Here is a 13,107-nt window from a genome sequence, read left to right as displayed (position 1 = left end):
GGTACCAAAGTACTGGACTCGCGAAAACACGCCGCTCCAGCATTTACCTTTGGTCAGAAGCATCGACCAACCGTACAATCGTTGGGCGAAGGACCAGCCAAGTACAACATCACCGGCTTGGGCAACAAGGGCAAAGATACACCTCCTGCTGCTACCCTTCAAAGTCGCCACAAAGAGATGTCGAAATTTTGCACCCCAGCCCCCGGAGAATATGATGTCGACAAGGCCATTAAGGCGGTGAAACAGTCAACGGCCAAATATACTTTTGGTCAAAAATTGGCTGTAGAAAAACAGAATTCGACACCAGGTAAGTCAGGGGAGAAAAAATTGGTTGAGGTATGATCATATTTGGGGAAGGTTTTTTTGTCTTGCATTGACAATGTTATGGAATGAATGAATGTTCGTATATGGGTGTTGGTGGCTGGCAAATGGAGCTTTTCATTCATAGATCCACGAAATCATTTGTAAAATATATACATTTCATACCCCACGTCCAACCCCCTCCATGAATGGCAATGTTGCATTACAATTTTCTTGTGGATGGCACTTTGTTACTGGCAGCTAAAGCTTGGCAGCATTACGAGTTCATTTACTCAAAATAAAAAAGAATGAGAGAGAGCGAATTCATAAATGTAAAAAATTAACCCATTGGTGTCCTGAAGGAAAAAATATCAATGTGTGGTAAAAATATGGCCCCTAACCACTAATGGGTTAATTCTCAATCTCATTTATAAATCCCATTTCATTACCATTTTTTCGAATCTCCCCCCATCAAATCACTTTTGAAGAGGTAACTATATTGTTTCCCAAATATCTTTGGTAAATATTCTTCCGTATCGAGTAGTTCGTTACTTTTTGTAGAAATTGTAGGTTAGTGTAAATTAAGTAGTTGTACTCTTTTTTCCCTTACCACCTTCCACGGCACATGGTGGCAACACTGGTATTTCAATATTTTATAATCATTTTTTTTTTTAATTATGAAAATACCAAATATTAATAATCGTATTGTTTTTTTATTTTCTCAATCCCTCCTCCCCACCGTCGTCGTTTTTGCTTCTATGCCTAACCCAAAATGGCTCTTGTTGAACGATTTTCAAATTAGGTCCAAACCATTATCGAGTTGTACCACTCGATGTTATCAAACCCCGTGCCCCCCAATATACATTTCGAATAAAATTGAAAGTAATTTTAATAAATACACCAGGTAACAAAAAAATCAGTTTTTTTTCTTTTTCTTTCTAAGTTATTGTCCTTCATTTTTGTGTATGTGTGTTTCAATGTTGTTGTTATAGTTTTATGTCTTTTTGTAGCAAATCATTGTGGTTTAGATCCCAGTATATAAAACCGATATATATGTCCTATAAGTGTATATTTTATAATGTATATAATATCGAAATACTCCTTTTCTGTTTGCACCGGGGAATAGTCTTCTGCAAGTCTATAAATATCTCCAAATAGGTGAAGGTGCTATGCATACTTTCTAGGCTACAAATATGTTTTGTATATACATTTTTCTATACATATAGCGTAAAATGTTATCCAGTTTTTGACAATATATTCTTATAAAAAAGTCTTTTATAAATTCACCATTACAGCTCTGTATGTCCGTAAAGAAATCGGTAGATCCTGGAAAAAATTATAAAATTATTATGGTCTGTTAAACCTGGTAGAATTGATCCACAGTATCCACTATTTTAACTCTATAAACCCTTTGAAAAATAAACTCAACAATTCAAAAGTTGGTCCTACGTAGGTGTAGCTCTGAGAGTCTTATGGATTATATTAAACGTCTGATGGACCCATGTTTTTATTTTAACTCGGTGGTCCCTGAATAAATTCTCTCAAGGTATTTTAAAAATCCCCACGATTATGTCGCGAGTAGCTTCAAAGCTTTGATGCCCTGACAAATTTAATGGTATTCAGAAATTAATCTTAAAATTTAACGGGTCCTCTCAAGGTCCCTAAAAAATCTTATAGAATCTACAAAATCCACCCTTCTCTCGTTCAATCTATACCTTGATGGTATATAATCTGATTATCCTCCAATAAGATTCATTAAAAAAACTAAATTGTTCCCTTAATTGTACTCAGAAGGATTTTTAAAAATAAAGATTTTGCAATTAGAGTATCCTTAAAAAATGCTATAACCTAAATGTCTGTGAAAAAATCGTATAAAATTAAAGATTTTCAAAGTCGTTTACTTTAAATCATTCTTTAAAAAAATAATAATAATAAAATCTTAATAATCCATATTCATATCTCTAAAAATCTTTGAAAAATATTGTCCAATAATCCAAGATTACGTGTCAGAGGACTATGGAAAATTATTTCTGAGTAACCTGGAAAATATTCATTTAAAAATCTCTCTAGAATATCCTAGAATATATTTTAAGAATATCCATAAATCAGGATCATGCTCTGAGGATCCTCCCTGAGAAGTTTTGAAAAATATTCAATAAACAACCATTACATCTCTAAGAACCCTTGAAAATATTTTCAAATATAATACAACGATTAAGCACTGACCCCCCTTTGAAAACCTCTGAATACTCTCGAAATTTTTTCCTAAAAAATCCATGTTTATGTCTCTCGCACATAATTAAAGATTCCTATAGTCTGATTGTCTTTTAATAATATTATTTAAAGAATGTTTAATTATAGATTTGACTGATTTCAAAAAATGCTTAAAAATAAAGATTTCTGTAGTTTCAAAAAACCTCAAAAAGATTAAAATTACTATAACCTGATTGTTTAAAATTAAAGATTTCTAAGTCTGAAATATTCCTTAAAAATTCATGATCATGTCTCTATCTTTGAAAAAATATTAGCAAATAATCTAAGATTACGTGCCTGAGGCCTATGGAAAATTATTTCATAAAGCCTCACGAGTCCCTGAAAATATTCCTTTCCTAATGATCTATAAAGCAGGATCATGTTCTGTGGATCCTTGAGAGCCCTAAGAATCCTTGAGAAATATTCAAAAAAAAAAAACAAGATAACATCTATATGAACTCTCAAAAAATATTTTCAAATATAGCACCACGATTAAGCTCTGACTTGTTTTAAAAGGACACAATTTAGCTCTGAGGAACCTTGAAAAATATTCCTTTAAAAAAATCATGATTTCCTCCTTGAAAAATATTCATGAAAAATTGAAGATAATATTTTTGGAGATCCAAAAATAAGTTCTGAGGGCCCTGCAAGAAAACTAAGGACCCTTGAATATTTTTCAGATTATCTGATTATCTCTTGTAAAGTATTACTTAAAAAAATTATCCCTGATAAAATCTGATGAAACTAGAAAGGAATGAAGATAAGATGTGAGGACACTTAAAATGCAAGTTCAAAACTTTGTGGACCCTTGAAAATATCCTTCTTTAAAAATTCACAGTTAAAAGTTCGAAAATTCTACAAATGTTTTAAATCCCTTATTAAAGCTCTAAAGTAAAAACAAGTAATAAAGCTGCTAATACCCTCCACCATTTCGAAGGAAATTGAAAAATTTCAAAAAAAAAATCTAAAAACCACATAAATGAACACTGTTATATGGGGAATACGAAGACGTAACCTGCATACGAAATTTGTTGTCATAGGCTGTAGTGCCCATTACGAACTTGAAATACGAAATTTGTTACAATTACGGTGAATAATGTCGTAAAAATCATGAAAATACGGAGTATCGGGAGGTATCGTCAAATGGGGATATACGAAAACGTAACCTGCATACGATTTTTTTTTTTGCCATAAGTTGTAGTACCCATTAAGATCCTCCAATACGAAATTTGAAACGATTCCGGTAAATAATGTTTTAAAAATCATCAAAATACCGAATATCGGAAGATACCGTTATATGGGGGCTATACGAAGTCGTGGACCTGCAGACGAAATTTTTTGCCATGGGTTGTAGTACGCATTAAGATCTTCCAATATGAAATTTGAAACGATTCCGGTGGATAATGTTGCTGAAATCATCAAAATACCGAAAATCGGGAGGTACCGTTATGTGGGGGCTAAACGAGAACGTGAAACGACATAGCCCATTTACGAACTTAACCTGCCTACTGGTAAACTATGAATGTATGCTAAATTTTAGCCTTCTATCTCAATTCGTTCGAAAGATAGCGTGATTGCAACAGACAGACAGAAAGACGGACGGACGGACATCGCTAGATCGTCTTAGAATTTTACGCTGATCCAGAATATATATACTTTGTAGGGTCTATTATGAATATTTCGAGAAGTTACAAACGGAATGGCAAAGCTTATATAGCCTCCATAGAATGGTGGAGGGTATAAAAACCCTCAATCAATTCCACGATAAAAGCCCTAAATTGCTAGGAAAAATATTGTTTAAAAATCCTGTAAAAATGAAAAGAATAAAAATCTTCGATTTAAACTCACAATTTCCAATTAAGAAATATTCTTTAAAATTCGATTGCAATTCTTTAAAAACAAAAAAAAAAATTAAAAATCTCAAAAAAAAAATAATTGATTAATTCTTAAAATATTTATGAAAATCAATGATTAAATCTCTGAAGAGAATATTGTTTTGAAAATTTAAGACCAAATCTCAGAAGATTCGTAATAAGATTTTCTTTATAAATTCACAATTAAAACCATGATGATTCTTAAAAAATGTTCTTTTGAAAATGCCCAATTACACGCTGTTTATTCATAAAAAATGTATTAAAAATATGGGATTAAAACTCTCAAATGTAAACCTGCGATTATAGCTCTTGTGGTTCTTCAGAGAATATTCGTTAAAAAGTCTCGATAGAAACTCTATAGGTTCTCAAAAAATTTTGAGAAATATACAATTAGAGAGCCAATGATTCTTTTCAAAATATTTATTAAAATTATAGCATTAAAAATATCCCAAAAAAAAAAAAAAAACCGATATAAGTTCAACTTTTTTAAATCGAAGATTTTAGCTCAGACTATCATTTGAAAAATATATTCTTTACTATGCAAAAAATATAAACAAAATCAGGTGATTATATTTTAAGAATATTCTCATATTGTAAAACTACATTGCATACTTTTAGGTGCATTGATAGCTATTGAGGAAGTGGTCAATATTTATCGAAACATATTATCCAATTTACATATTTTTTTATTCAATATCCATTAAGGCCTTCACATCATCTCCAAAATATAAACATATTATCACCCTACCACAATGCAAAGTAAAGCACCCTGCACTTTGTGCTTTAAAATGGTAAAGGCAAACATAGCTTTCATTCCACTTGAATCATTTTATTCAGCTTTTGCACCATTATATTAGTAAATGTTCTTAATAATATTCAAAATTTGATTTTTTTTTTTGTGTTAATATGTTTTTTTCGAATAATTAATTTGATTTTTTAAAAAATCGAAATTTTAAATTTTTATTCCAAAACCAAAACAAATTGTATGTGCCTACTTTACCACACACACTAACCAAAAACTGATATGAAATGAAAAATTCACAGCGCCAAATAGATATCGACCCGAGAGGGTGTCTTTGGTGAAAAAGAATTCACCGCGTTACTCATTTGGTAGACGTACTAAAATTTACTTCGATAAGGGAACTCCAGGTAAAGCATAAATTAATAAATTTATTTTTTATTTTAGATTAATCCATTTTTGTTGTGTGATTTTGAGTTTTTTTAATTGAGCTTTTGTAGATTTGTGTTTAAAACAAAATTTTAAAGGAAGCTTTATTTATATTTAAAATTTTAATTTATTTTTTATTTGCTGTTTTTTTTTTTAATTTAGCTCCGGGATCATATAGCCCCGAAAAGGCCAATTTACACTCTACACCAGCTTATACAATTACCGGCAAGGCCACTCACGATGTAGTTGATTGTACACCGGGTAAGTTGACCCAAGAGAAACTTGCACTGCATTAGTATTTAAGCCTTATCAGTTTCTCATTCTTAACCATTAATCAATCATCAATCCCCCCACATTTTTCTAGCCCCTGGTGCTTATGAACCGGAAAAATGTAAATTGGATAAAACTCCAGCCTTTAGCATCTCAGGTCGCCATAGCATACGTAAAACCAATGACACACCTGCGCCTGGAGCATATGCACCAGAAAAAGTTCGCCTAGATCATACACCTGCTTACACATTTGCCGGCAAGCATGAAACGAAAATTGTTAGCGACACACCTGCACCGGGAGCCTATTGTCCGGAGAAGGTGAGGCTAGATCACACCCCGGCGTATAGCATCAAGGGACGTCATGAAGTGCAAAAGGCAAGTGATACCCCGGCGCCTGGTGATTATGCACCGGAAAAAGTGCGTTTAGATCATACCCCAGCCTATAGCATTAGCGGTCGCAAGGAAGCCAAAATAGTTAGCGACACTCCAGCCCCGGGGGCATATTGTCCGGAGAAGGTGAGGCTAGATCACACCCCCGCCTATACCATCAAGGGTCGCCATGATTTAAGCAAGCCCAGTGATACCCCGGCCCCCGGAGATTATGCACCGGAAAAGGTGCGTTTGGATCACACACCTGCCTATACCATAAGTGGTCGCAAAGAAGCCAAGATTGTCAGCGATACCCCGGCTCCGGGAGCATATTGCCCAGAAAAGGTGCGCTTGGATCACACACCCGCCTATACCATAAAGGGACGCCATGATGTGAGTAAGCCCAGTGATACCCCAGCTCCAGGCGATTATGCACCGGAAAGAGTGCGTTTAGATCATACCCCAGCGTATACCATAAGCGGACGCCAGCAAGCTAAAATCACCAATGACACTCCGGCGCCAGGAGCATATGCTCCCGAAAAGGTGCGCTTAGACCACACCCCAGCTTATACCATGGCGGGAAAGCATGATCCTAAAGTAGCTAATGATACTCCAGCTCCTGGAGCTTATGCTCCAGAAAAATGCCGTTTAGATAAAACACCTGCCTACACGATAAGCGGACGCCATGATTTGCAGAAGCCCAGCGATACTCCGGCACCAGGTGATTATGCCCCGGAGAAACATAATTTGGATGGTACTCCAGCCTATAGCATGGCAGGACGTCATAATTTACAGAAGCCCAGTGATACTCCGGCGCCTGGAGCTTATGCTCCAGAAAAAGTGCGCTTAGATCATACGCCAGCCTATACCATGGCGGGAAAACATGATCCTAAAGTAACGAATGATACCCCTGCTCCTGGTGCTTATGCTCCGGAAAAAAGTAAATTGGATAAATCTCCAGCCTACACTATGGGAGGACGCCATGATTTGCAGAAGCCCAGTGATACTCCGGCGCCAGGTGATTATGCTCCCGAGAAACATAAGTTAGATGGCACCCCAGCCTACACCATGGGCGGACGTCATAATCTTCAGAAGCCTAGTGATACTCCAGCGCCTGGTGCTTATGCACCAGAAAAACATAATTTGGATGGTACGCCAGCCTACACCATGGGTGGACGTCATAATCTGGAAAAACCCAGTGATACTCCTGCACCTGGAGCTTATGCTCCAGAAAAGTCCAAGTTGGACAAAACACCGGCCTACACCATGGCTGGGCGCCATGACTTGCAGAAGCCCAGTGATACACCGGCGCCTGGAGCTTATGCCCCAGAAAAACACAATTTGGATGGTACACCAGCCTACACCATGGGGGGACGCCATAATCTGCAAAAACCCAGTGATACTCCAGCACCTGGTGATTATGCTCCCGAGAAACACAAGTTGGATGGTACCCCTGCCTATACCATGGGAGGACGCCATAATCTTCAGAAGCCTAGTGATACTCCAGCGCCTGGAGCTTATGCTCCAGAAAAACACAATTTGGATGGTACCCCAGCCTATACCATGGGAGGCCGCCACAATCTACAAAAACCTAGTGATACTCCAGCGCCTGGAGCTTATGCACCAGAGAAAGTTCGCTTAGATCATACGCCAGCATATACAATGGCTGGTAAGCATGATCCAAAAATCTCAAATGATACTCCAGCCCCTGGAGCTTATGCACCAGAAAAATCCAAGTTGGATAAAACACCAGCCTACACCATGGCTGGACGTCACAACCCACAAAAGCCCAGCGATACTCCAGCACCAGGTGATTATGCTCCTGAGAAACACAACTTAGATGGTACTCCAGCCTATACCATGGCGGGACGCCATAATCTGCAAAAACCCAGTGATACTCCGGCGCCCGGAGCTTATGCACCAGAGAAAGTTCGCTTAGATCACACTCCAGCCTATACCATGGCTGGTAAGCATGATCCCAAAGTAGCTAATGATACCCCAGCCCCTGGAGCTTATGCACCAGAAAAATCCAAATTGGACAAAACACCAGCCTACACCATAGCTGGGCGTCACAATCCACATAAACCCGCTGATACTCCTGCTCCCGGTGACTATGCCCCCGAAAAACATCGTCTAGACGGAACTCCAGCCTACACCATAGCTGGACGACATAATCCACATAAACCCGCTGATACCCCAGCTCCCGGTGACTATGCCCCCGAAAAACATCGTTTGGATCACACCCCCGCCTACACCATGGCCGGTAAGCATGATCCCAAGATTTCTAACAATACTCCAGCTCCTGGTGATTATTGCCCTGAAAAGGTGCGCCTGGATCATACCCCCGCCTACACATTTGCTGGCAAGCATCAGCCTAAAGTTTTAAGCGAGACCCCAGCTCCCGGTGCCTATAGTCCGGAAAAGGTACGTTTAGATCACACTCCAGCTTACACCATTACCGGCCGCCATGAAGCGCACAAACCTAGCGATACCCCCGCTCCCGGAGATTATGCACCAGAAAAGACACGCTTAGATCACACCCCAGCCTTCACCATTGTGGGCCGTAAAGAAGTGAAAATCACCAGTGATTCACCGGCTCCCGGAGCCTACTCCCCCGAAAAGGTACGTTTAGATCATACCCCTGCCTACACCATCAAGGGACGACATGAGGTGCAAAAACCCCAAGATACCCCGGCACCCGGTGATTATGCACCCGAAAAGGTACGTCTTGACCATACGCCAGCCTTTACAATTGTTGGCCGAAAAGAGGTGAAAATCATTAGCGATAGCCCAGCACCCGGTAGCTACTGTCCGGAGAAAGTACGTCTCGATCACACACCAGCCTACACCATAACCGGTCGTAATGTAACCCATCATCTGGACACTACTCCAGCGCCGGGTGATTACAAGCCAGAAATGTATGATCCTAAGGGCCATACGCCAGCCTTCACATTTGGCCTGAAATTGAAGCAGGAACGTGTCAGTGATACACCAGGTAAGTTGGATGGAAGAGTTGACGCTCCCTTAAGCATGAAGCACGCACTTCTTTTGTAAATATTCACCTTCAATTATTTTGAATCTAGCACCCACTGCCTATGAACCTGAAAAACACACCCTCGATCACACACCTGCCTTCACGTTTGGCAGTAAGACCGAAACTAAAACGGTTGTCGATGCACCAGGTAGGAACTATTTTGTATTGGAAAGGTGTACAAGGTCCTCTGGAAAAAAAAGTCCGTTCTCACTGAGTTGAGGAATTTTTTCCCTGATCAGATTTTTTTATACAAAAAATCCTCAGAGATATGAGAAGAGAACCGAGGACAAATTTTTTTCTGTAGGAAAAATCCTCAGGGAACTGAGGACAGATTTTTTTCTGTAGAAAAAATCCTCAGGGAACTGAGGACAGATTTTTTTCTATAGAAAAAAAATCGTCAGAGAAATGAGGACAGATTTTTTTCTATAAAAAAATTTTTCAGAGAACTGAGGAGGGACTTTTTCTATAGAAAATAATAATATAATATTTTTTCTATAGAAAAAATTCTCAGAGAACTGAGGAGAGATTTTTTCTATAGAAAAATTCTCAGAGAACTGAGGAGAGATTTTTTCTATAGAAAAATTCTCAGAGAACTGAGGAGAGATTTTTTTTATAGAAAAAATTCTCAGAGAGCTGAGGAGAGATTTTTTCTATAGAAAAAAAATCCTCAGAGAACTGAGCACAGATTTTTTCCTATAGAAAAAAAAATCCTCAGAGAACTGAGGACAGATTTTTTCCTATAGAAATAAAATCCTCAGAGAACTGAGGACAGATTTTTTCCTATAGAAAAAAATCCTCAGAGAACTGAGGACAGATTTTTTCCTATAGAAAAAAAAATCCTCAGAGAACTGAGGACAGATTTTTTCCTATAGAAAAAAAAATCCTCAGAGAACTGAGGACAGATTTTTTCCTATAGAAAAAAAATCCTCAGAGAACTGAGGACAGATTTTTTCCTATAGAAAAAAAAATCCTCAGAGAACTTAGGAGGGATTTTCTATAGAAAAAATACTCAGAATCCTGAGGAGAGATTTTCTATAGAAAAAATCCTCAGAGAACTAAGGACAGATTTTTTTCTATAGAAGAAATCCTCAGAGACCTGGGAAAGATTTTTTTCTATAGAAAAAATCCTCAGATAACTGAGGAGAGATTTTTTTCTATAGAAAAAATCCTCAGATAACTGAGGAGAGATTTTTTTCTATAGAAAAAAATCATCAGAGAACTGAGGAGAGATTTTTTCCTTAGAAAAAAACCTCAGGGAACTGAGGAAAGATTTTTTCTATAGAAAAAAAATCCTCAGAGAACTGAGCACAGATTTTTTTCTATAAAAAAAAATCCTCAGAGAACTGAGCACAGATTTTTTCTCTGAGGATTTTTCCTTTTTTCTATAAAAACGAATCTATCTCAGTGAGCTCTCCTCAGTGTTATTTCATAAAGAGAAAATATGTTCCTTTTCAGGACTATTTTTTATGTTTAGATAAGATATTCCCTAAGCACCTATCCTTTTTCCTTTGAATTGTTGCATGTTCTATTTGCCTTTGCCTTGAGTTCTCTTTAATTCTCTTCAATTCTCTTTGTATTAACAATACTTTCTTTTTCGCACGTGCATAGCTCCCGGTCATTATCATCCAGAAAACTATAAACCCGAACACTCGCCTGCATATACTTTTGGTCACAAAACTTCGGTGATGCCAGGTAAGGTAGCCCCAAAAACAACAACAGGACAACTACAAATCACAACAAAATCATTCACAAAAACATACACAACAAAGTGCTATGCATGTCAAAAAAAACGGTCGTTGGAGACCTGTCTTTCTTTCATTTTTCATCATTTCTCTTCTTCCATTCTAATTTTGTAAATATGTTTTTTATTTTATTTTCTTATTATATGATTTTTTTCTTTTTATTTCATTTTTACATCATAATTTGTGTACATATGTATGTGTGTGTGTCTGTGATTTTCATTGTGAATATATGTGTTTTTGTTAAAAAAAAATATATATAAACATCAATCACATGAAAATTATGCAGTTATGCCACGTGGACCTTATGTTGAAGATCGTATCATCCAGAGACGTGAAAGACGTATGAAAAGTCCTGGTAAGATTTAGCTAGGCAATTGAAAACCTTACCAAAAAAACCATTTACAGCGATAACAAAAAATACCTTCGCTTGTTAGCCAAAATATTGATAATGATCCACTAACAATTTCTCGCTTAAGACAATTTCAACTAAATTAGATTTAATTTCGAATAACTTGTGGAAGAAGGTTACTAAATATATTTGTGTGTCTAGTATGATTTTGAAAATTTTTTCCTAATTTTGAATTTATGAGATAACCTAATGGGGTAGATGGCTTGGAATGTATTTCTAGTCCTTCATTCACAATTTTAATACTTTAGTGGGATATATGGGTGATAAGATTGGATTTTTGGGATTTTCGTACTAAAAAGTACAACAAAATTTGATCTAATACGATAAAGCACATTATCTGGTGCTTTTGAAAAACAAAATTAATAAAAAATACTAAATCCCGTGTTTTGGTTCCAAATCTTGAAATTTTGCACTGAGTTAACCATAGGTGAGTGGCGTCGGTTAGAGTATAATTTTTGCAAATTCGCACTAAAAAAGTCATAAATACTGTACTTATAAGATTAGAATTTTGAAGAAGGTACCAAAAGGAATGGTCCGATAAAATCCATATTTGCATCAGATTCCTGGCTTGAGAGATATATTTAGATATACAGGGTTGCCCATATTCGACGGACCTTTGGGCCCTTTGGGCCCATTCCAATCGACGAGGCTTGTCCGCAGGCAACATTCTTTGCGTCAATTGAATTTTGTACGGGAACAAATACAACTCAATGCGAGTAATCCATTGTAAAGTGGACCGAACCATGCCCAACTGCTGAGAACGGCGTTTTTGGGATGTTCTTGGGGACTTCTCAACACTGGCTCGTACGGCAGCGATATTCTCGGCCGATCGCCTTGGTCGACTTTTATATGGCCTCTTCGGATTAGAAAGAGCCTTACCAGTCGAACATTTTTCGTATAAACGCTTAATGGTGTTCTTAGAAGGCGCACTTCTCACATTTTTTTCAGAATTGACTTCTTCCGTTGAATGTAAATTTCAACTATTTCAGAGCGCTCGCGTGGCGTGTATTGGTTCATGGTAAAAATCTGCTTGGACTGACGCTTTAAACGGGGTATGTCATTAAGCGATGTGACATCTCTGTCAAAAGTTATGGCGTTGCCAGATGGGTCCGTCGAATATGGGCAACCCTGTACCAAGTTGTAAAGAATAGCTGACTTGTTTTGCAAGTTATGACAGATATAAGAATTGAAAATTGTGATCTTTTGTGGGTAAGATACCAGAAGGTGTGAACAGATATCTATATTAGCATTAATGTTGAGATGCGTGACATTCGACAGAAAGTGGATGCTTATTTCGCGTTTTATTTATAGCAAAGCATTCAAAATCTATTTACCCTTTGTGAGGAAGGTACCAGACGGAGTGGTCCGATATATCCCATTCTCACAGTAAATTTTGTCTTATTAAAAATAAACGGGATGTGTGAAATTAATTTGCAGTTTATAATCGTTTTACTTCGACAATTTTTTGCCTTTGTAGGGAAGATACCACTAGGAGTGGTCCTATATCTTCCATATTCACGACAGATCTTGTGTTAATAAAAATATTCGGATGTGCCAAATTTGAAGAGAATCATGTGCTTAATTCTTATTTTATTGGAAAATATATTTACTCAAAATATTGACTTATCGTGGGGGAGGTATCAGAAGGATTGGTCCTTTATATTCCACTTTCACACCAGATTTTGCTT

At 37.2% G+C, this 13,107-nt stretch overlaps 1 protein-coding gene across 1 annotated transcript in view; it reads left to right on the top strand.

The window, feature by feature from the left end:
- LOC101896617 (uncharacterized) overlaps positions 1-13,107 on the top strand; it is a gene marked incomplete at its 5' end in the record, with an annotated part of 78,816 nt that overhangs the window by 63,002 nt on the left and 2,707 nt on the right. The window contains 8 exon segments of the mRNA XM_011296002.3: positions 2-307; positions 1,103-1,204; positions 5,472-5,576; positions 5,758-5,856; positions 5,960-9,229; positions 9,318-9,416; positions 10,877-10,960; positions 11,297-11,365. Coding sequence (XP_011294304.1) covers positions 2-307; positions 1,103-1,204; positions 5,472-5,576; positions 5,758-5,856; positions 5,960-9,229; positions 9,318-9,416; positions 10,877-10,960; positions 11,297-11,365 — 4,134 coding nt within the window.

The sequence above is a fragment of the Musca domestica genome, unplaced genomic scaffold (genome assembly GCF_030504385.1).
Source record: "Musca domestica strain aabys unplaced genomic scaffold, Musca_domestica.polishedcontigs.V.1.1 3, whole genome shotgun sequence".
Lineage (NCBI taxonomy): Eukaryota > Metazoa > Arthropoda > Insecta > Diptera > Muscidae > Musca > Musca domestica.
This window is presented reverse-complemented; position numbering and strand designations above follow the sequence as displayed.